General features: G+C 49.8%; 1 protein-coding gene across 1 annotated transcript in view; it reads left to right on the forward strand.

Moving 5' to 3' along the window:
• Nucleotides 1–2695: 2695 nt before the first annotated feature.
• Nucleotides 2696–24870, forward strand: part of GALNT10 (polypeptide N-acetylgalactosaminyltransferase 10) — a 214704-nt gene continuing 192529 nt past the window's right edge. The window contains exon 1 of the mRNA XM_065918970.1: nucleotides 2696–2969. Coding sequence (XP_065775042.1) covers nucleotides 2811–2969 — 159 coding nt within the window. The 5' untranslated portion in view covers nucleotides 2696–2810. The remainder of the gene's footprint in view (nucleotides 2970–24870) is intronic.

A 24870-nucleotide genomic window follows, 5' to 3' on the forward strand; every position in this document is an offset into this window, starting at 1 on the left:
TATTAAAATATAATCTTCCCTTAAAAAATTCCTTGAAGGATTGGTAAACCTTGCCTGTGAGAATGCCTGGGTTTGGTGCCTTTCCCCTTCTTTGGAAGAAGGGCTGGGGATGGTTTTTTATTATCTGTTTAGTTTTTTCTTTTCAATGTTTATTGTGATATTCAAGATTCCCCTTTTTTCTTGAGTTGTGTTTAGTAATGTATGTCTTCTGAGAAGAATATTGTCATCTAAGTTTTCACATGTATTTGGCATAAATGTAATTTGTAACATTTTCTTACTATTTTACAATTACAATTGTGGATCATTTTCATTTGGGACAAAAAACCACAAAGTCACAGGGCTAGGATCTAGGGAAGGAAGAGTGGGCATTCCAGACAGAAGGAACAGCAAGTGCAAAAGGCAAGCGGCAGGAATGTGCCTGGTGCACTCTGAGAACAGCAAGACGGTCCATGGGCTGAGGCACAGGAAGAGGAGAGGCTGAGAGCTGTTCGTTTGGCCTTACAGGGCCTTGTAGCTCCTTCCAGAAACCCAGCGGAAGAGGGGACGCCATTAGAGGGATTTGAGCAGTGTTGATCTATCTACCTGAGCTTTGTTAAATCAGGGTCATTCTGGCTGCAGCTTTCTTTAACCTGAGTCTCACTCGCAAACAAGGATAAGAAAAGCACTCACCTCAGAGAGGAACTGCGAGCAGTAAAGGTAGTAAGGTTCGCCGAGGGCTGAACACGGTGACTGGCATAGAGTGAGCATCTCAGTATGAGGTAAGCGCTACTGTGACAAGACCAAAGCCAGCGTCCCCCTGAGGAGCCGTTTTGGAGGACTTCATGGAGGAGGTGACTGTTCAACTAGACATAGGAGGAGGAACAAGGTTTCCACCCATATAGACGGAGAAGAGGAGCAGGCTTTCTGAGTGGAGCGAACTGTGCGGTCCACATCACATGAAGGAAAACAGCCAGCAGCCAGCAGGGCAGGACAGAGAGGAGAATGTTTGATGAGCTCTAGCAGTTCAGAGAAGGCAATGGCACCCCACTCCAGTACTCTTGCCTGGAAAATCCCAGGGACAGAGGAGCCTGGTAGGCTGCAGTCCATGGGGTCGCTAAGAGTTGGACACGACCGAGCGACTTCACTTTCACTTTCACGCATTGGAGAAGGAAATGGCAACCCACTTCAGTTTTCTTGCCTGGAGAATCCCAGGGACGGGGGAGCCTGGTGGGCTGCGGTCTATGGGGTCGTACAGAGTCAGACATGACTGAAGCGACTTAGCAGCAGCAGCAGCAGTTCAGAGAGGCATGTGGGCTCTAGAGCCTAGGTGGTGGGAGTTTTGAAGGTTTCCTAGCAAGTGTCAGGATCTCAACTATGATCGCAGAAAACTGAATCCCCATCGCCCAGCCTGGAGCTGGAAGAACTGCGAGGCAGGAATCTTCAGGACGCCGGTCCAAGGCCGGGTCGGTAGAAGGGGCGTTGCTAGCAACTAGCTAGGCACAAGGGGCTGCGACTGGGCTGGAGACCCAGAGGATCAAGAGAACGCACGTACGGGGGGGCGGGGGAGGGGCGGGGGAAGGAAGGCAACCTAGAGGGCTCATCGTCCCTGGGCATCAGAGAGGAAGCAATTTATTAATAAACGAAGAGCACTGCAGGAGCCACAGGCATCACCGTCGGAGTCCCGCTCCTCGGCCGGCCGGCTGCAGCGCCGAGGCGGCCCGACTTCCTCAGAGCCCTCACCACAGCTATGGGCACATTCGCTCATCTAATGAAATTACGTGTTTAATGTTTTAGCCCCCAGACGTCAGGGCTAGAGAATCTGTTTTCATTTCATCCCCGTGCCTGGTACAGCGTGCCAAGGAGCTGAACAGGAGGTAGGAAGCCACAAGAGGTTTGGAGAAAGGGCTCGCTCGGTGAGCTGACAGCCCAGAGTGCGACTGGAGGGCATTCCAAGTCCAAGGAGGCTGATCTCGCGTGAGGAGAGGTCCTGCAGCGACGGCGTGCGGGGGCCACAGACAGGTGGCGGGGTGGGTGAGGCTGCACTCCCCAGTCTACAGACGGCGTTCACACCTCCCGCCGGGAACTCGGGGGGAAGAAAACCAGGGTGCACAGAACCGTGCGCGGGCAGCGCAGCGGCGGCCCCATTTCCCGCCTAGGAATACCGAGGCCCGGCGGCAAAAGAAGTCCGCAGGTCCTCCGGGCCGAGCCTCGCGGCGGGACGCCACAGCCCTCCTGCCAGGAGTGGAGTGTCCGGACTCCAGTACCATTTGCATATCCCCCGGGGAGTCCGAAAACTCTTGGCTGGAGTCCGGAGCCGAGGTGGCCGGGCTGGACTTTGGGGGTACCCCGGAGCGCGTCCCACAGCGCGCACCAGTTAGCGCCCAACTCGCCAACTCCGGGACTTTTGCAAAGCTCCCGCGGGCGGGGGAGCAGCTGAGGAGCGGGCCGCACCATCGCGGTCCGAGAGGGGGGAGCGGGCCGCCCTGGGCCCGTCGCACCCGCGCGGAGCGGAAAGAGCATCGAGAAGCAGCGGCCCGGGGCTCACGGCTTTCGGCAGCAGACACTGAAGAGGCCGAGGCGGGACACGCAGCTTGGCGGGGCTCGCGGGCGGCGGCGGCGGCGGAGCACCCCCACCCCGCGGCGGCGGCGCTGTGGCGGAGCCCGGCTCCCCGGCCGGCGAGCGGCGGAAGTGCCGCGGAGTTGGAGCGGGGCCGGCGCCGCGGCCGCTTCTCTTCGCGGAGCTGCTGCCGCCGCCGGGCGGACGGGCGGACGCGCGGAACTGGGGGCGGCGCGGCGGGGCCGGCGGGGCGCGGCGGGGCTGACCGGCCCCGATGAGGCGGAAGGAGAAGCGGCTTCTGCAGGCGGTGGCGCTGGTCCTGGCGGCCCTGGTCCTTCTGCCCAACGTGGGGCTCTGGGCGCTGTACCGTGAGCGGCAGCCCGACGGCACCCCGGGAGGATCCGGAGCAGCGGCGGCCGCGGCCGCCGGACAGGTGAGTCCCCAGTTGCCATGGAGTTGGGAACACGCTCTGCCGGATTTTTCTTCTAGCCTTCGGTTGGTTCCTTCCTTCGCCGTCCGCTGTCTGTCTCCTCAGAGTCAGCGCCAGAGACGCCTCTGTTCTTCCCATTGTTTTAGATGGGAAAATTGAGGCTCAGAGAAGGGCAGGGATTGTCCCCGCTATTCAGAAACCGAACCAGAACTACAAACCAGGGCTTCTGATGCCCATAGGTTACCATCCTCTTTCCTGTTCCATCCTCTGTTGTGTTTCTCACCTCTTCCAGCATCTCTCCCTTTGGGAAGATCCTGTCTGCATCCCCGTATCCCAGGATGGCACCTTCTTCTGTAGGTGCCGGTTCTTCTATTTGGTGTCCAGGTCTTTTCTGCTCCCCGCCCCCCACCTGCTGATCCAAGTGTTTCCTACTCAGGTCGGCCCCTTTCTTTTTTACTCATTTGCCCAAAGAGACCTCTGGACCTCCTTCCTGTCCATAGTATTCACCCTCCCAGCCTTCTTTCTTTCCCAGATTCGGTGGATTCCTTGGAAGATGCAAAGATCATGCTCTTCTTGGAGCTTTAAGCCCTGGAGAATAGGGGTGTTTGAGCTCCTGCTCTTTGAGAGACCAGGTGCCTTTGACTTTCTGGGAGTCCAGAAGTGGGAGCTGTGGTGGGAAGACCCCCCGCCCAAATTCCTCAGAGGCTATTTGTGCCTAGGGCCCTGAGCATGGAACATCAGATGCTTTCTGTCCCTTCTCAGAGTACTACCTGTGACCCCTTCTGAACTTGTCCAGGCTGATTAGGTGTGGTGTTTTTTTGTAGCCAGGACTGGGATTTTAATTATTTTTGCCTTCTCTGAACTCAGTTATGTACGCGTGTGTATGTGTGTGAGAGAGAGAGAGAGAGAATGAGTACATATAGACTGATAGCAAAAACTTTGTCACATCACTCCTACTCTCCCAGCTCCTGGCTCAGTAGGTGCCAGTCAGGATATATGCATGAATTGTTTCACATAGTGGGACATTTAAGTTTTTCTTGTGGGATTTGTTTTGTCTCATGGCAGGTAGATAATTTTGCTTCAGGGTTGAACTTGACTGATGGTCGGCAGACAGGGGAAGAGACTGACTTTGGATAGTTTGCCCTTATCTTCCCAGGCTCAGGCTGCTTGCTGTCTTATGTACAGAGGGCTCTTTATGACAGGGCTGACCAATTTGAGGACAGCCTGTCGTTTTGGTAATTGTTGCAAACCATCCTGGAGGACCTGGTTACTCCTTCTGGGAGATCTTCCTGTTTGGAAGCCAAAGCCCCAACTCCCTTCCTAAACACCCAATTCAAACCCTGACAACTGACTTAGACTCATCTCTCTTAAATTCTGTATCCATATGGGTTTTTCCTGCATGAAATCTGTTCCCATCCTGGAGCAGCATCAGGGGCAGGAGGTCAGGGTTCTGTCCTCAGCTTTACTATAAACTTGTGTGTATCCTTGATCACCTCCCATCTCCCTCCCTGAGCTCCCCTTTCTCCATCTGTGAAATGCGGTCTCTGGTCCAGTTCTCTGTGATACCATCAGTGAGTCAGTGTGGAGTACAACAACCACTTCTGTTTTCCTTTCCTGAGGCAGAAGCCCTTTGTAGCATCCCTAGCTGTGAGGGTTCCATCCTGGACACAGCCCCAGATCAAGGGGGCATTGTCCTGCCCAAGTGCAAACTCTCCTTTGGAATAGCTGTAACCAGTTCTAAAATAGCTCCTGACATTCTGCCTCTGCCCGGAGAAAGCCCTCGTATTTCATCTGCTGTGGATGCCAGAGACGTCCTGATTTTCATTTTCTATAGACCCAGATGTGTAGAGAGAAGGTCAAGGTTAACTGCTGGTTTGGCCTGAGCTTTCAAAGTAAATTACTCTCTTGCACAAGAGGGGATTGATGGAGTAAGGCAGCCTTTGGGGCAGAGAGAGGGGAGCAACAGCTGGGCGCTGCTTGGAGCCTGTAACTGAAATGGACAGGAAGGCTTATCTAGGAAGGTCTAGTTCTTGTTCGTTTCTTTTGCTTTAGAATATCATGAAGGGGGAGAGGAGCCAGAAGTGGAAAAGGGATTTGGTGGTGATGGTAGGGGATTGCAACTGATGATCTTTGCTTTAGAGAAAATACCGTGTCTCCTGGGAGCAGCAGAATGGAGCTGTTTCCCGAACGACCGGCTCTTCTAGGTGCTATAGGATTCAGCATTCGTCTGCTGCCTTTCAGGAGCACTCTGCCAAGTTTACACACAGCCCCTTTTGTGTTTCACGCTCCTGCAGATGCACAGCGCTCGGCCTGGCCCCCAGCCCCTCTGAATGTCAGCTGGCCTAGAGAGGAGGCTGACTTCTCAGAGCACTGGGGTTCCGTCTCACATCCCAGAGGGCTGGAACCTGCACAGACCACGTCAGGCTGCTATCTGGGGAATCTGGCATCTGGAGCACACACAGCTTCTTTCGACAGAGCTGACCAGTTCTGAGCTCAGCTTGTCACTCTTATAATTGCTGAGAATCATCCCAGAGCACCTCACAGATCTTTTGAGTAGAAATAACTACAGAGGCTCTGGAGGGAAGTCAGACAACGGACTTTACCCAAATGAAAACTGTATTCCTTGCGGGTTTGGGGGAAGTTTCTCTGATAGTAACATACCCACTGTTTTAGTCGTTTAACTCTTTGATTTCTCCACTGGATTAAAGAATACAGGACTTTGAACTCAGAGGGTTTATCATCTGCTAGAACGTTAAGTCTACGTAATTCATACTTGATTATGCTGGGTGTACCACTGGAGCTGGGTAGGGCAGCTAATTTGTAAAGGACACAAAACGCTTCAAGGATTTGAGCATTCCTTTGGTCGGACAGCTGGCTTCTTGGAAAGTTGCAAAACCAAGCAAGAAAAGCCAGTCTTGAAGCCATCTTCATTTTAATTTGGGGGGTGCCTCTCCTTCCTAGTCCCAATCTGTGTAACATCTTGGTGTAATTGTCTGGTCTGTTTCACATTCCAGGCTTGGGAGCTGGCTATTAAAAACCCATGTTAAAGAAATATGATGCAGTCCCTCCCCGTTTCTGAGCCTTAATCTCTTATGAAAATGACTTCATTGGATAATAGCAGCTTGCAGTAGAAGTTGGGATAATGGAATACCAATGGGATAAGAAGGTGGGATAATGGAATACCAATGACTTTAATTTTCAAATATCAAGAGTTTTTCCTTATTGTGTCAGAGCTGAACTTTTTTCTTAGAACATCCAGAAATCAAAACTTCCCTCCTTTTACCCCCCTTTTTTGGCTTCCTGGTGGCAGAGCCTTACCCATCAGGAAGTGAAGGACCCTAGAAAGGTCACCAGGGAATGATTTATCTTCCACAGAGGGGCTGGGATCCTTTAGATTGCTAATCCCTTCTCTGTCTGCTTGCCCAGCTGAAATCTGATGCTGCTGGGGAAGGGTTGTTGATTTACCTGAGCAAATCTGACTTCCTGCATTCCTTTATCATCCTAGGCTTGCAGGTTCCCTAGGAGCCCAGCGGAGGAAGGTCTGGGAACAGAGGCCTGGGTTTTACTTCACTCTCTTGCCCTAAACTCACTGTGTGATCTCAGGAAAGTGGTTTAACCTCTCTGGGCCTTAGATTCTCCATCTGTGAAGTGAGGGCTTAGGTTCAGAAGGGGAAAGGTAAACGTGTGTCAGAAGAGCATTTCCCCTTTCCTGGCCAGGGTAGACATTGCTAATCAGTCTCTTTTCCTCAAAGCCCAGACTTGGCCTTAACTGTTTCTAAATGCTGCAACTTAAGTGGAGTTAATGGGATGTTGAATCTCATCTGCAATGGAGAGGATAGATACTTTGTTAGGTCTTTCCCAACTCCAGCTTCCTGGGATTCTGTGAGTTTGTTTGTAAGCTTATACTGGAGAGACCTGGTTAGTAGAAGCATGTTTAAATAGGCCACTGTATCTAACTTGTGATGAGACCACTGCTTTAGGGATATATTCATACTCTAATACCTTCTCTCAGACTGTGTTCAACCTTTAATCTGTTGACTCCAGTGACACGATAACTAATGAAATCAGGAATGAAAAAGCAGAGGCCCATTTAAAGGATAACCATCTTGCTTGCCTGTTGTACCTTGTCCACGGTCAGCTCTTACACAGAGATGGCATCAGGATCTCATCACTGAAAAAATGCCCTGAGGCAAACTTGGCAGCCAGTAGTATGTCCCGTGGCAGCTGAATGCTCATGAGGGTGTTTGCAGTGGGCTCTGAATTTTGCATATATCTGTATGCCATATATGGGGCTTCCCAGGTGGAGCAGTGGTACAGAATCTGCCTGCCAATGTGGGAGACGCAGAAGACTCGGATTTGATCCCTGGGTCAGGAAGATCCCCTGGAGGAGGAGAGGGCAACCCACTCCAGTATTCTTGCCTGGAAAATTCCACAGATGGAAGAGCCTGACAGGCTACAGTCCATGGAGTTGCAATGAGTCGGACATGACTGAGCACACACACACACAGGCCATATACGTGTCAGAGTCAGCAAGGGAAGAGCCGATGCCCCCAGGAGTCCTTCCTGCTTCACAGAGAACCTCTGTCCTCATGCCCAGGGAAAGAGGCAGCCTATACGTCCCTGAGTTGCTGTGGCTAAGGAGTGCTTCATGACCTCCCCTCCCAGAAATGTCTTAAGAGTAGAAACCACATCCTCTTCTCGCACATAGCTAAAGCCTTGGCACTTGGAAAATAGTCAGAACGTGTTTGCTAAATGATCTATGCATGTCAGAGCAGGAAGGGTGCTACAGAAGTTATCTAGTCCAAGCCCCGCCAATTGTAGGTATGGAAACTGAGGCCTGGGAGAGGGGCTGTCAGTTTCGAGAGGGAGGGATGCAGACAGAGCCCAGTTCTTCTCCAAGTTCTTCTCTAGTTCACCACGCTTATTTTTCCCCTTGACAAGGAAAAATTTTTTTCTTAATACTTGATCCTTCTCTATGATTATATCCCTCTTGAGTCAAGATTATCACTCTCAGTTTTGGAGGCCAGTACTTATTGAGACCGATTATCTGCTGGAACTTACTGGGTTGTAAGTGTTTGTTGTTGTTGTTGTTTTGCAGATCTATTTTTGTAAATTTTCCTCTCGAATTTTTACAGTTTTAAAGGAAGTGAAATATATTAAATTTGAAGGTGGCAGTGGGATCCAGCAGGGCAACAGAGGAGTTAAAAGGATGCGTAGCATGTGGCACTGTTAGTGCTCCTGTGGCAGACAGAGCCAGTCTGTGTTTAAGAGCCATGTCTGGTTCTGTCAGTTGAAGTTAACAATGAATTAAGTCATGTGGGCTGAGCATAGTAAGGACCTATACTGCTCATACTCAGTCGTGTTCAACTCTTTGCAACCCCATGGACTGTAGCCTGCCAGGCTCCTCTGTCCATGGAATTCTCCAGGCAGGAATACTGGAGTGAGTTGCCATTTCCTCCTCCAGGGGATCTTCCCGACCCAGGGATGGAACCCATGTCTCCAATGTCTCCTGCATTGGCAGGCAGGTGGGTTCTTTACCACTAGCGCCACTTACTGGAATATATTAATTCCTGTCATTGCATTGGACTTCAGGTGTGGTGTGATCTAGAGGTTCACATTCTAGACTGAGCCCCTATGGTAGCAAAGAGATGGTTGCAGCTCTATCTGGCCTCATATCCACACCCAGATCCTAGAAGAGAGAGTCTGTTTCTTCTGGTAGCTTCTTTATAAGAGAGTAGAAACTTGTTTCCTGTATTTTCTAGCAAGACTCCTTAGGTGTTATTGGCCCAATTTGGATGTAACCATGCACACTTGTCAGGAGGAAGGGCTATGCTGATGGACCTAACCCACTCTGGAGCTAGGGGTGGGGCTAGGCTACTCCAATCACAGAAAGAGCAGTTTCTGGGGACAATAACTTGGATGCTCTTATGGGGAGGAGGGGAAATAAAATCTAGGGATGAAGCCAACAATTGTCAACTCCAGAATCCTGCTGACACAGTGTCCCAGGCAGTCACTACTGGGGCATCAGATTTGGGCCTCAAGGCAGAACCTCTTTGCCATCTTGGACTCAGTTCTGCTTACTGAACCTGCAGTCTGGAGGTCCCTGTTCTCATCCCAGCCCTGCCACCCCTGGCTGAGACTTTCCTCCTGTGGGTCTCAGTATCCTCCTGGGAAAAGTTCGGGCACAAATGCTTCCAGCTAATATAAGTAGAGGGTTAAGACGAAGAGCAGTTAAAAGCTGCCTTTATTTAATCTTATGAGTTCTGCAGCCGCCTGCCTTTCCCCTCACAGAGCTGTCCCTCTCCCTCATCCTCCTGCCCCCCATTAAAAGGCAGTTCATTGAAAATTTCTCTCAAGCTGAAAAAGAACTTCTGTCTCTTCAGCTTCCACTTTTTTTTCTGCCTGGCCCTTCTTAGCTGGAGGAGGCGGAGTGTTCATACTTTGAAAGCTAGAGGAAGCTAAACAATTCCGCTTGCTGTGATGGGTGGGTGTGTATTTATGACTGTGTAGCTTTCTCTCCATGTGTCTCTCTCCTCTCTCTTATCTTTCGATGGTTCCTATTTGCTGCCCTCTGCTGAGTATAGATAGTAGAGAGAAGGGGAAAAGCAGGCCCATTTTTTCCTTCCCTTGGGTTCTGAGAGAATTCTGAGCTTCAGATGCTAAATTGTCTTCAGATGGTAGAAACCACAGTATGAAATGACACTGACAACATGGTGATGATGTGGATGATAATGAAGATAATAATGTTAATGATAGTGATTAACAGCAGCTACTGTTTGTTTAGCACTTATTCTGCTAGATGTTGGACTAATAAACCCTTTACCTGTACATCTTGTTAGGTACTCACAGTTATAAACAGGTGGGAACCAGTGAAGGCATGGAGGCTCACAGGTGCAGATATTTGTCCAAGGATGCACAGCCTGTGGTTGCTGAACTGGTATTTGAGCCCATGAGTCTCTGACCCAGAGTTGAGACCAATCAAAGGCCCTGCTTTCCATGCTGCCCCTCCACCCCGAGATCTGTGCAGAGGGGAGAGACCATGGCTCTTAGACTGAACTTCCTCGGTGGCAGAGAATGAGCCCACAAGGTCACATGGTGGCCTTGAAGAGGAGCCTTCATCCTACCCTACTGAAGCCCCATTGGGAGAGTGACTTCCCAGTCCCCCTGGATTGAGACTCTGGGGGACAGTGTGTAGGGCTCTAGTTTTGGAGCTGCATTGCCTGATTCACATCCTTACCCTTGGGCAAATCACTGGACCTCCATGCTGGGGATTCTTGGCCTGTAAAATGGGCATCATGTTAACTGTATTGGCATGGGCATTCTGAGGGTTAGATGAGTCACCGCAAGTGGAACCCTGAGCACCAGGCCTGGTACAGAAAGCACTCAGTGAATGTGGTACTGCTGCTACTTGTGGGCAGTGCCTGGCTCAGAGTTAGGGATCCATTCTTCGTGGCCTCCCTGTGGCAGAAGTAGGGAGGGATGCTTACATTGTCATTGTGTGGAAGGTGGATAGGTGGTCGGCCTCATGGCACAGACGTTACCAGTGGAGCAGGGCCAGATATGTCTCTAATTATTATTTGGGGATGGGAGGAGGTCATGCATGCACAGGCTGCTCTGTGTACCCCACTCCCTGACTCTTTGGAATCTGAAGTAATCATTGGCTATGCCTACCCACTTTCTCATTTGGAAGAGTACAGATCCTCTGCATCCATCTAGGTAATATTATTAGCCACCTCCAGGAAGCATTCTTTGGTTACTCCAGCCGCCAGGAGTCGCTCACCCTGCCTTAGTTCCCCTGAGCCTTGGCGTTCTCTGCCCACTTAGACCAGAGGCCCTTCCAGGAAGGCTTGGTCTTGTCTGTCTCTGTTTCTCCCTCCCTGCCCCTGTCCATGTGTTCCATGAGCCTCTGGACCTCCATGTACCTGTTCCCTTGCCTCTGACACCCTTCTTCCCTGCCACCTGGCCCCTAAACCCAAATCACCCCTGCTGGGACCACTTTAGGAAGCAAGTCTCTCCTCTGAACCCTTTATGGAAGTGTATCATGCAGTGTAGCCAGCGTTTTTGATCTGTCCAAACCATCTGCTCCTAAAAGCAGGAACGAACCTCCATTCTAGTCACCCTCTCTTGATTGCCCTAAGTATTTGCTGAGGGACTGAGGAGCAGGCAGGTGAGTGAGTGATGTGTGCATGCTAGGTGACTGATGGCCGGGTCCAGGAAGCCTGGCTCTTTTGGAACTGCAGGGCGCTTCGACATCCCCTAGGAGCCCGTTAACAGTGGAGGCTCCAGGGCCCACGCCCAAGGAGCCAGCTTGAGCTTGTCTGGGGTGGGCCAAGGAGCTGTGTATTCAATAGATCCTGCTCAGAGTACAGCAGGGAAATCTCTCCGCCCACATCCCCAGCTTGTCAGCACCCCCAGAAGGCGGACCTGGCTTTCCTTCCCAGGTGCTCCCTCCTTTCCTCCCAGGAATGCTTTGAACAGCTAATTCCTGGGGAGTGCATTTATCTGCACTTTCTCCGAGTTGCCACCAGTTCTCCCTGAGGGACTCTGGTGTCTGTTAATAGTGGCACAGTGTCAAATGCAGACAGCTCAGAGTCCGGGATTGGCATCCGGTCTGAGCCATGCACTTTGCAAATCACTTTGCAGTGAGGGGCAGGAACTCTCTGGGGCACTAATGCTCCATTTTCCATTGGTACCTGTGATCTGCCACCCTTCCAGGATGGGTGCTGTGCCATCCTGTGTGGGGGTAGGGGTGAGATGCCCACAAAGGGGGCAGGTACTAAACTCAGGGCCTTCCTGGGGAGGGGTCGCATCATGGAGACCCTCAGGGCCTCTCCCTTGATCTGGAGAGAGCATGCAATTGTGAACCAGCCCCCTGATTCCCAGGCCTAGCTCCCCTTGCTCCCAAAATGAGCACAACCAGCACTGCTTCCTCATGTCATGGTGATGATTAAATTACGTTAAAGATGAGAATATGAACAGAGAGGTTCCCTGACACATCCAGGGCCGCAGAGCTGGGAAGTGATGGAAACAGGATTCCAGCCCAGGTGTCTCCCCGGAGCAGAGCAGAGCGCACAGCCTGAGGCTTCTTCCTGCTGCCTCGCCACCCAGTGGACCTCTGACCATGGGTGATGCCATCCTCTTCTCCAGACAGGAGGAGGCCGCAGTGGGAGGTTATCGTGAGCCCCACGAGCCTGGTTCTTGGGTCGTGTGTTGGCTCTGGAATGCTCTTCCGTGAGCCGGATGCCTCCGTGCAGCGTTGCAGCAGGTCCCACAGCCACCTGGGAGCCTCACTCCTGGGCAGCTTCCCCCAAAGCCTAGTTAACCAGGGCTGTATGTTTGGGCTGGTCCACCTCCTGGAGGAGGAGAGAGAGGCCAGAGCTGTGGAGCAGAGGGGCCTGGCGGGGCTTTGGAGGAAGGGGTTTCTTAAAGGCAATAGGTTGGAAACATCTGGTGGTGGAGTGTGCGTGAAAATTACTTCCTGCTGCTGAAGCACATTGTATGTGCTCAACTGAAAACTGTAATTTTTGCATGTCTCCTCCTGAGTATTGATCAGAGTCTGCTGCTGACAGTTAAAATGTATACGTGTATGCACGTCTATTTGTGAAATAACCAGTTTCTAAATTTGGCACCTAGCTTTAGTGAAAAGTTAGTGTCTCTTGTGTTTTTGGGACACCAGGGGCTGTAGTTTCAATTCCTAGTTATTCTATTGGTAATAAACCTTAATGGCTGTCTCCTTCAGAGAATTTCTTTTATGACTTTATTTCACCTTTGTACTATATTACTTAAAAAAAAAAAAAACAACACCTTACATGGTGCTTTATTGGAGTTTGCAAACTGGTGGCCTGTGGGCCACATGTAGCCTAAAGGTGTGTTTTGTGTGGTTCACCCAATGCTGGCCCATGGATGGTTGGGTGTCTCTATTTTTAAATGTTAGTAAGTTGTCAGTACCTAAAACATTGAAATACTTCACATTTTTAAAAATTTTCTTTTTGTGCTCTTGGGAAAGAACGGAAGAGTCTAGCATCACAAAAAGTGGCTACATCTGGGGAGCAGCTGCCCCTCTAGACAGGCTCCAGCTCTTGAGTTGACCCGCCACCCCCACCACACTTTGTGATCTCAAACCTGGCTTCTTCACCTTTTCATGTAACTGCACTGCTCTCTGGGGACACTTGAGTTTGGGAGCCCTGCTTTATAAAACTTGTGTTCAGTTTGTTCTCTGTCTCATGGCAGAGGCAGGATGGAGTTTATGGTCCCCACTTGACAGATGTGACAACTGCAGTTCAAAGAGCATAAGTGAGCAAGTAAGCTGAGGTTGGTCCTTCTGAGTGTAAGCCTAATGCACTTTCCAGGGGAGTGAAAATGTGGTTACTTAGAAATATAAAATATAAGCCTTAGGCTCTTGAACAGACTCAGTTAAGTTTCTATCTGAATGACTCCTGCTCTGTGTGAGCCTAGGAACCACTTGCCTTGCCTCTCTGTCTCTCTAGAGGTTCTGAATTTGAGGTCCACCCTGTCTAACATAGTTCATTCCCGCTGTGTCAGGGGCCGCCGTTGGTTCATTAGAACTAATGTGAACAGAGTCTACTGTGTTTTCTGCCTGTGTTTCTTGGCATGTTAGGGAACCCCAGTATGTACATTCCTGTTATAGGGGGTGTTTTAGGAGTCTGTGAAATGAGAGGAAAGACACTTTTCCCAGCAGAAACAGCCTTTGGGAGGGGGGCCCTCAAAGGCATCCAGGGGCTTTGCTGGAAAAGAGAGCCTGTGTAAGGGCGGTTCACTGAATGCAGCCACCTGGGTCTCTGAGTAAAGGGGCCTTTACCAGGGAGGTAGCTGCAGCTCCGGCCAATCCTCTCCCCGCCACCCCCCGACCCTGCCCCGGCCCCTTTCAGGAACCTTCCCTTGGTGGTTCTAGGTGGCTGCTGGTGGGGCGGTGGTGGGTGGAGGTACGGGCCAGTCCTGGGCCGAGAGTTCCGTCTCTCTCTGCCCTGGCTCCTCAGCGGTAGTGCTGACCCCCATTGATCATTGCAGTCTCGCTGCCCGCTGCGCGCTGTGCCCGTCTTCTCTCCCCACTGTACTGAGTGCTCTTCTTCTTGTTCGGTCAGGTGGGTTCTTTACCACTGTGCCACCTGGGAAGCCGCTGAGTGCTCTTACTGCGCTCATTTTGCAGATGGCAAAACAGGGGCACAGGAAGCATCAATAACTTCTCAGGTCTGCAGAGGAAACACGTGGTAGGACCTGGACTCACACTTCTGACTCTCAAACTTTGCTTAACTGCCTCTTAATTACCCTGTTTCATTGACGCCCGGGGCAAGTCATTTGACCTGTCTTCGCCCTGATTTCCTCGCCTGTAAAGTGGGGATAATAGCTTCCTGGCACGTGAGCTGAGGACAGGTACAAGAGCCTTGTCAGCTTTCAGACCTGGAACTCTTCCTGCGCCCCTCCCTTCGGGCCGTTGCCAGGTTTTGCCATCTGCTGGGTTAGCTTTCCCACTGGGAAGGCCAGAGTCAGCCCCACACATCTGGGGTGCACCTCCCCTGACCTCCCTGTCCCCAGACTGGATCCTGGCTGGGCCACTGCTCTTCCCCTCCCCTGGCAGTGGGAGAGGCGGTGGAGCCCTGCCAGGAAACAATAGGGCACATTAAGAAGGCTGCCAGGTGCCAAGAGAGATATTAAAGGGACATTTGATTGTTTTCACCCTATTTGTCGGGCTTTTGCTCTCTCTCTTTTCTCTGTAGCAGATAAGGGGACCACAAACCCGGGTGTGGGTTTCATTCCTTTGTGATTGAGGGGGCTCTCTTTGACTTTGGGTGTGATGCACCTCTTTCAGCCCCTCTGATTCTCAGCCCTCTTTCTCTCTGTATGTCTCTCTCCCCCTTCCCCTGCCCGCTCCCCAGCTGTACCCCCTCTGCCGTGTGTGGCTCTCTGAGCAAATATGATGAGAGATGAGACTGCAGAAGCCATCTGCCTACCACTGTGGAATCCACAATCCTAAAGGGGACTGTTTTTCATCTTGCTACGTGTCTCTCAACTGCATCCCTGCCGAATGGTCAGCCGTCATTGGCTTGAACACCTCCAGTGATGGGAGCTCACTTCCTTTAGCTGAGCAGAGTCCTAGGTAATCTATTGCAGCTCAGGGTGGCCTAGAGGATTTCTCGAGTGTCCACTACCCATCTTTGCAGGCTTCTCTCAAATCTTTCCTTTCCCAGAAAGTCTTGTCTGACCTTCCTGTTAGAGTTAATCTCTGTCGCTTGGAAATGCATATAGAATTTAATTTATACAACTTTACCGGCACAGATGTTGTCGTGCTGTTTTGCCATTTCTCTAGGCAGAGGAAAGTTATACTGAAGGAGCTTTCCCAGCAGGACAGCTGAGAGGGCTTCCACTGGAAAGAACGGGTCCCAGAGAGCTGCCATGTGGGCCTGGGCCTCCTCCTGTCTCTAGAAGTTCCACCCCCAAACGTGGCCAACGTATTTTATATATTCTTGCAGTCCAGAGAATATTTTAGGCTTTACAGGCCTTATGGTCTTTGCCACATCTCCCCAGCCCTGTCATTTTAGTGTGAAAGCAGCTGAAGACAATATATAAATGAATGGACATACCAATAAAACTTTATTTGCAAAATCAGACAGCAGATTGGTTGGCAGGCCCTGGTTTGCTGACCCCTGTTCTGTTCTCTTCCTAGTGGAGGAAATGCCTTCAACTGCTGTGTGACCTTGGGCAGGTCTTTTTCCACGGACCCCCATCTCCCATTAAATGGATGAATGGACTCCTATGGGTTGAATCTTGTCCCCCAAAAAAGACATGTTGAAACTCCAGCCCCCAGACCCTCAGTATGTGACCTGCTTGGAAATAGGGTCATTGCAGATGTATTTGATTAAGATGAGGACATGCTGGAGCAGCATGGTCTAGTGTGACTATCTTGTGTAACTGACTGGAGTCCTGCTGTGAGGAGAGACACAGAGAGGGAAGACGCCATATGGAGTCGGGGGCAGAGATGGGAGCTGTGCTGCCCTAAGCCAAGGAGGCCTGGAGCTGCCAGCCGTGGATGAGGCAGAGGCTCACCCTCCCCTGGAGGCTTTGGAGGGGGCGTGGCCTTGCCAACACCTTGCTTTTGAATTTGTAGCCCCATACTGACTGACAGAGACAGTTTTTCTTAAGCCACATAGTTTGAGGGAATTCTTTATGGCAGCTCTGGGAGGACCATTTTCTCATCAGATTGTTTTCTGTGTGTCATGAGTGTGTCTGTGTGAAGATGGACAAAACACTGTTAGCGAAGGCAGAGATGATTGTCCTAATCTCTTCCAACTACTTCAACTCCTCTTTAGTTTATGGGGAAAATCCTTACTTCCTATGGAGGATTAGCTTATTACCCTGTACATATGTATTCTTTAGCTAAAGTCATTCTCCTTGTCAAGAGATCAGCATTTTTGTTTTTCTTTTTTTTAAAGGAAAAAAGAAAACCCACTGAGCCATTAACCTTGAATACCAATAAGTAAATGTGTGTTACATTCTGCCTTTTGCTTAACCATATTGTCTTTCCTTTTTTTTGAGTTCCAACTACCCTGGTTTCAACAATTTATTTTTGTTTCTGGGCCCCCATTCTATTGATTTGGGGCGGGGATGGGGACAGTTATTACTATGTGATAGGTATAGAAAACAACCTGTGCCTTCAGAGAGCTCCTGGTCTGTAGGGAACACAGGTTCACAGTGCCGTGGTACCCAAGGCAGAGCAGCCTAAATACGGTGGGCGGGAGGGGTCAGCCAGGCATTGTGTGGCGCCAGGAGGAGCTCAGGAAGGATTTCTGAAAGGAGGTAACTTTTAGGGTGGCCCTGGGACAGCGGAGTCTGGTGGGCTGCCGTCTATGGGGTCGCACAGAGTCAGACATGACTGAAGCGGCTTAGCAGCAGCAGCAGTGAGGAAGGCTAGGAATTTGGTGAAAGCACCCATGTAGGAATTGAAGTCTGTCAGGTGGCAGAGTCACCGAACCTTCGGATGCTCAGTAGAGAGTCACTGCAAGGAGTGACGGCTGGGTCACAGGGGCTCTGCCTGGGAGGCGGGACCTCAGGACATGGGGAAGCTGGGGATAGAGTTTTCACAGATCACCTTGACCGGATCCAAGGTGTGCCTCGGAAAGGTGAATGTGGCAATGCAGAAAGCACCGGAGCCCAGAGCACCAGGTGGAAGTCTATGGGAGTGGAGGGAGAATGAGTCCATTCATTCATCCGCTACACCCTGCTGTGGGCCAGCCACTGTGCCAGGAAGCGAGACCACCAAGATGCATGACTCACAGCCCCCGAGCTTCAGACACTCATGAAGATGACTCCTCTGCAGGCTGCTTTGGTAAGACACAGTCCTAAGCATTTTACATACATGATTGTTCTTAATCTTCACAGCAACTCAATGGCCAACACACTATAAACATCCCCATTTTATAGATGAGGTCACTCAGCACCAAGGACACGAAATGTTGCACCCCAGTCTACAGCTGGTCACTGACGGAGCTGTGGCTAGCCTGCAGGGTCCTGAACTTTCACCACTATACCAGCTGCGTCTCTCGGGATCCAGTGGGATCTCTCTCTGGTAGCACAGGTGCAGGGTTCTATGTGAGCTCACAGGGGAGCCAGTTAACCTGGATAGGCAGGGGGGTGGAGCAAGGAAGACTTCCTGCAGGAGGGACTCATGACCCTTTGAAAGCAGAGCAGGGCTGGGGAGGGGTGAGGAGCACAGGGGTTCCCAGCAGAGGGGAAGCACAGCCAGAAGCCTGGAGTGGGAAAAACCACGTGGTGTGTACAGGGTCTCCTGAGTTCAGTGTTGTTGGCCTCTGAAAATAAAGCCAGGAATGGGCCTGGGAGAGGCTGGGATGCTGGAGGGGCCAGGTCCATAGACTGGATTCCAAACAGTGGTTCCCAGAGATGTGAAAGGTGTTAGGCAGAGAAATCAGGTAATCAGATTTACTCTCTGATGAGTCCTGGAGATCTAGAGTTGAAAAAGACCTAGAAGTCATTTATGTCAGCCATTGTCAGATGTCTGCACGTGAGGCCAGGTGGGACAGGGCACTCCCAGGATAGCACTGCAGGGTCAGGGCGCTCCAAGCGTGGGACGAGGCCCAGAAGACTCAGTCTGTGGTTCGCTGGCTTTGGGGCCTGTAGTTCTACTTCATCCAACATGTCATGAGCTAGCAGATTCTGACTGAATCCTGGAATATGCCCAGGCTGACTCTGTGCCAAACACTTGACATTGCAGGAGGAAGGGTCAGGGTCTCTGCTCTGTGCCCCAGGAGCTGGGCAGGTGGTTCCGGGGCTGGGTGGGGAGAGGATACACAGTGGCCTTTGAGCTGATCTGTGTGCTGTCCTCTCTTCCCTCACTCCCTCCCACCTCACCTGCAGAATTATGAGGTCACAGATTTACCTGGGTTTGAATCCCAACTCTATGCTTTCCTACCTTTGAGACTTGGGGAAAGTTATTGAATCTCTTTGTTTTTCCTCTGTTAAAATTTTTATGTAAATCAGGATTAAATTAATTCATATACACAAAGCACTTGAAACAGTGCCTGGCATGAAAAAGTGGTACATAAATGCTGTTATTATGTCAGGTACAGAATTTCTTAGCCTAACCCCAATTATGTTAGCCAAGGTCCAATGAAGGAGAGAGAAACCACCTGGTGATCTGCACATGGAACTTGAGTATAAAGAACTGTTCACTGAGACAGGAGATTGGAGTAGTGAAGGACAGGCCACTGCGAAGTAAAGAGAGCTCTAAATATGTTCCGGAGAATATGGGAGTAGCAGGTATAGGAGCATTCTGTAGCCTTGCAGAGATAGAATTCCTAAGGAAGTGCTCCCTCCTGGGCTGAGACGGAGCACTCAGGGAAGATCCTCACCTTCCCTCACCCACCTTTCCCCCCTTGCTGAGATCTTGGTTTTGTTTTGGAGGGAACAGGTGTGCTTACTGAACGGCAGAGAAGTAGCTCTGGTGCCACACCAGCGAACCCTGCGGGAGGAGGCTCTTGGTGGTGGGGTAGGCAGTTCACGGTGGAGTAAGCTGTTCTTGGTGAGGTGTCGCATGGAGCACATTCAGCTACCAAACTGCCCAAGGGAGTAGGTGTTAAGCGGAAGCTGCTGGTCACTGAAGCTGGATGACGCAGAACGTGTGCTTGCTGCCAGAGCCTGGACAGATCATCTGTCCCGTGGCCTGCCTTGCAGATACACCAGAACCAGGATGAAAGCAAAAACAAAAAAAAGCCTTCCTCTTGCATGTCTCTCTAGCATCTACTCAGCATCTCTCTAGCAGCTGCTGATCGCTGTTAACAACATGTTATCTGCAAGGGAAAAATGTTTTTTTAAGGGCCCAGATCCTTTTTTGCGCAGCTGTCAAAGAAGGTAGATTTGAAGTCAAGAGGCAAGAAATTGACCAGTGGCACAAGAATCTTTCTGAATTGGGACAGTTAATACAGTGCACACACTGGATTCTGTACTAGCCCCAGCAGGGTCTCTGGTTGCTCCTTATAATCATGACGTGCCCCCCCACCCCCTGCTGAGGCAAAAATGTAAGAATATTCACACTAAGTGAATAAATGAAGATTATTAAATAGCCTCATGTCCATTCAGGTCAGGTTTTGTCATTAAACGAGTTACAAAAAAAGCTTTTGGATTCTGAAATCGAGGCTAAGGGATTGTTGACCCATATTATTTTCATTACCTTTCTCCACATAGCAGCCAGAGTGGTCTTTTGGAAATGTGAATTGTGCTACTGGCTCTCCCGGGACCCATCAGTGGCTTCCTGTTGTTCTGAGATACAGATTCTGGGCCACCCTCCACACTGCCACCTCCGCCCTCCATTCTACTGACCTTGAACAAGCCACACATTCTCCTGCATAGAGCCTTTCCACACGTCGTTCTCACTGAATGTCTTCCGGTTAAACTACCCCACCACACATGCACACACACACACACACACACACGCACGCACGCACGCACAAACGGCTTGGTTAACACTGCCCCACCTGTGATGTCTCAGCTTCACGAGTCCCAACCTCAGGGGAGCTTTCTGATCCAAAACCCCCACCACCACCTGCACACCCACCAACTCTCACTCCAATTAAAATTTTTTTTCTTTAAAGCGTTGTAGTTTGTAATGATGAAAATAATAATTAGGATTAGTGATTAATTAATACATCTCCCTACCACACCATCTACATCCACCATCTCCCTACTACTATTACAATCTTGGACATGAGTTTGAGTAAACTCTGGGAATCGGTGATGGACAGGGAGGCCTGGTGCGCTGCAGTCCATGGGGTCGCAAAGAGTCGGACACGACTGAACGACTGAACTGACTGACTACACCATTAGCACCCTGAGGACAGTGGCTGTGTGTTTTCTCCCTCATTATTTCATCCCCTGTACGTTCACACAGTGCCTGATATGACATACGTGATCAGTGAGAAGATGAACAAGCAATCCTGGATTGGATCCTGAACTAGAAAAAAATTAGCATAAAGGGCATTATTAAGAACAATTGGCAAAATTTGGATATTGATTGTAGACAATAATGTTCTGTCAGTGTTAAATGTCCTGCTTTTGATGTCATTAGTCGAAGGAAATACACACCAAAGAATTTTGGGATCAAGGATTCTTATGTCTTCAACTTTCTCTCAGATGTTTCAGAAAGTAATTATGGATAGATAGGGAGAGGGGGAGAGAAAGGTAAGAGGAATGTGGGAAATATTGACGGCAAACATGGATGAAAGATTCATTGTGCATTTCTTCTCTGTAAATTTGAAAGTGTTTGACAACAAAACAAAACATTTTTAAAAATGTGCTGAATAGAAATTAATGAACATAAGGGCAAAAGGATGCTAGGAGGAGGGCCCCCTCCCCCCAAGTATGAAGGCCAGAGGGCAGGAGTGGGGCTTGATCCCTTTAGGGAACTTTGAGGAGGCTTTGTAGCTGGAGTGTGTCCTGGGGCTGAGGAAGGACCAGGTAGGGAGGGAGCCGGAGCTCTCATCTGGTCAGCCTGAGGGACTAGAGTGCTCAGCCCATCAGCCAGCCTTCCCTTGAGTTGTCTATACCTTCCCTTCACCTCCCCCTCGACTTCCCTGTGGAGATTACCGAACAAAAGCCTGAAAGCATGAAACCTGGGTCTCCTATCTGATTTTTCTTTTAGTTTAGTAACAGTGAAGCTCTCATCCAAATATGAGGATTACTCCTTCTCCCCTAAAACTGTGACTTTCCTGCTGTCTGCCTGTGTTGAACTCACCATGTGGTTCCTGTTTTGGTTTTATATTACCGTATAACAAATTATCCCAAAGTGTGGTGGCTTAACACAACGCTGATTACCTCACAGCCTCTGGGGTTCAGGAGTTTGGTCTTAGCCGAGTGGTTCTGGCTCACCAGGTTGCAGTCAAGACAATAGCTGGGGCTGCAATCCCGTGAAGTCTTGACCGGGATTGAGAAGTCTGCTTCTGAGGTGGCTCATTCACCTGGCTGTTGTTGGGAGGCCTCAGCTCCTCCCCACCTATACCTCTCCAGAAGGAAGCGTGGGTACACTCACTGCATGGAAGCTTGCTTTTCCCAGAGCAGGTGTTCTGAGAGAGAGAGAGCAATCTGGAAGCCACGAACCTGCTATGACTTAGTCTCTGAAGTCACACATTGTCACTGACGCTTTATTCTCTTAGTGAGAATGAGTCAGTAAGTTCAGCCTACTTGCAAAGAGAGGAGAATGAGCCCCCGCCTTTTGAGGGGAGCATGAAAGAAAACTATCGTACAGTTCCTGAAGGCCCTACTGTGTGCTTGGCATTGTAGGTGGTTGAAGGGATCCAAGGCACAGATCATTCTGTCCTCTGGATATTTTCATCTGTTTAGGGAAGTAAGATGTGCTCTGAAACTGGTCATAAGAACCAGGATATCCATGGCAAACGAAGTCAGAATTGATAGCAAAGCAGGGCCCTTTATAGCGGGTGACCCCAGGCCTGGGCCTTCAGGGTGAACAGTGATTCCCTTGGTCTTGACCCTGACAATGGTCAGCACCATTGTCCGTGACGGAGAATACTGATGGTAGCGTTTGGTATTTTCACCGTGATGGGCTCTGGGCCAAGCAGGACTGCCTTATAGCACATCTCCATGTGTGAATAGCATTCCTTGGAACTGTGAAACGAGGCATTCCTGATGCTGAGTACCTCATTTATTGCTTTGAACATTCTTACGATGTTATTGATATTATTCCCATTTTACAGATGACAAGGGTAAATTTAGAGAGATCAAATGACTTCTGTAAGATCATGCAGCTGTAAATGGCAGGGGTTAAGACCACAGGCCCTGTAGGCTTAAATTCTAGCTCCCTTATTTTATAACTTTAGAGCCTTAAGCAAGGGACTTTAACCTTCCTGTGTCTCAGTTACCTCATCTGTAATATGTGTATAAAACTATTTAATGTTCTCCACTCAGTGCCTGGCATGGGGTCAGTATTAGCTATCACTGCTCTCATTATCAGCTCAGATAGGCATCTGTGCTGTCCTCAAGTTCTTCCCATTAGTTTGTTATAAAGGGTTGAGATGAGAAACGCAAGTGGTAGCTACAGCCACGCCCTCTTGTGCAGAGACCGTGAATTTGAATCGAAAAGCAACTTGGTAGCTACAGCCACGCCCTCTTGTGCAGGGACCGTGAATTTGAATCGAAAAGCAACTTGTCCAGGTTGAACTTGCCAGCAGGGCTTAAGTGACTGTTTCCAATTTCTGCTTTATTTCCAGGATAAAGTGAATGGTTCTAGAGGAAAACCTGCCCACTGACTCCTCTGTGTTGGAGGAGGGACAAGGGGTGGCCGAGCTGGGTTTAGAGGCTAAACTAGAGTTGGCGACTTTCTTGGGAAGTGCTTTCCCTGTTGAGAAGCAAGGAGCACTGTATTGGATCTAGGTCAGGATAAAAGTCTGTGCTATGCGTCCTTGAGCCAATTACTAAACCTTTCTGGGCTCCAAGGGACTCTTACTAGACGAGCTTGGCAGCCTCTCCCCTCCAGGGTTCTCCATCAGCAAGAAGGTGGAGAGGGTGTTTTGAAACCCGTATAACTCAGGTGCTAGCCTTTGGAACTCTTCATTCTCTTCCAAACAAGTCTGGAGGAATTGTGGCTACTTTAAGTACCTGGAATACAGAAAGGCTGTTTGATAGAAGTCACTCCCCCTACCATCCACAACCTCTTTGCTGAAACATTCTGGAGAAAAATCAGTTTCAGTCTTAATTCTGAGGATCTAAACAGCTTCCAAACAAAATCAAGAACCAGATGGATCTCTTTTTGAAAATCCAAACCTGATCCTGAACCTGCGGGACTTATCTTTTAGAATTAACCTTTTTTTTTTTTCCCTTCTTTAATGAATTGGCGTTTGTCTTCTGTGCCAGTTCGTTATGGAGTTCATCCGAATGTTTCATTCACTGTGATCTCAAGCAGTGTGCGCTCATGCAACACCCCCCACCCACCCTGCCCCGTGGGAACAGCAGAACCTAACTTTGAAAAAAAAGTCTTCCTCCTTTCGTTTTCTCACTTTGGACTAAAGTGCTTCCTTTTTTGTAAACGTAAAAAAAAAAAAAAGACTAATTTTTTTCTTTTTAAAATTTGGATGTGCACGAACCATATTTTAGAAAGATTACTGCACATCTCAGTGTATCCATCACCCCCTGAGGCTCTGAGTGAGTCTCTGAATCATCTGGTGGCGCAAAGTGATGGGCCGGGTGTCTGGAGTCTCCTCAGTGTCTCTCCTCCATTTTCTCCCTGTTAAATTGTACTGACGGTGAGATGAAAGGGGGAGAGGCTGAGGGGAGAGGAGGAGGAGGAGGAGGAGGAGGAAGTGAAAATGTCAGCCAGGAGCCTGGGGCTGTCAGCGATTTCTGCTCCCCAGCTGTCTGACCAAAGAGCAATTACCTAAGCTTAGAGCCCTCATCCCGTCTCTGAGTCTCTGAAACGGGGATAATGACAGCAGTTGCTGTGTCTCGGGGCTGTGGCCATGATTACCTGAGGAAATGTATGTGGGAAAAATGCATGATAAATGCCGTTATACTCTTGTTGTTGCTCAAATAGGATCGTGTACATGTGTAACTTGTGTGATTTAAAAAAAAATATTTTTCAAGGGTTGCTTTTATTTGTAGAAACAGTTTGAGTCGGAAGGGAACCTTAGGAATCTCTCAGTAGGACGTTTCACCCCGGGAGGCGTCCTCTCCGCAGCAGCCTTCAAAGGTAGTTGTCTGGTCTTTGCTTGAATAGCTCCAGGGACGTGGAGGTCACCACCTCTCCCTTTTCTTCGTTCTCTTCATCACCCCAGTGCTTTCATTCTTCCAAATACAGGGTAGGCAAGTGATTTTTCTTTTCCCTAAGACAGACAGCAAAAGAATAATGTCACGGTTAAAAATGAATGAGCGTGCCGTGGCATGCATTATGTAGATCTGCCGTCTTTACACATGGCTGCTGCAGGTATATTCGCTGCTCTCTAAACCATCCGGATTGCTTGTTTGCGGGGATCTGGTGTTCTCTTTACCAGAAGCTACTCAGTTATGAGGACTAAGCCTCGCAGCTGGGGGAGTTCCGAGTAAGGCCCCCTTGGCTTTGAATTCCTTTCTTTTTTTCAGCTGGGGGTTTTTCTAGCTCTAGGTAGATACAGATTTATCTGAGAAGTACAGCGTGTGGCAGTAATTGTTACTCTCTCTCCTTTCCCTCTTCACTTTTTCCTCTGAAATAGGAAGACAGGGAACACTTGGTGGATAGCCCCTTGGTCTCGGGCCTACTTCTGCCACTGGTGTTTTCAGACCTTTCTGTTTAGGATGTAATGGTGAGGACGCAGGAGCCGGAGCTGGAACCACCTTCAGAGATCATCTCCAGCCAGCACTTTGCAAACTGTGGAAGTCCACCTGGGTGCTTAAG

The sequence above is a fragment of the Muntiacus reevesi genome, chromosome 1, assembly GCF_963930625.1.
Source record: "Muntiacus reevesi chromosome 1, mMunRee1.1, whole genome shotgun sequence".
NCBI lineage: Eukaryota > Metazoa > Chordata > Mammalia > Artiodactyla > Cervidae > Muntiacus > Muntiacus reevesi.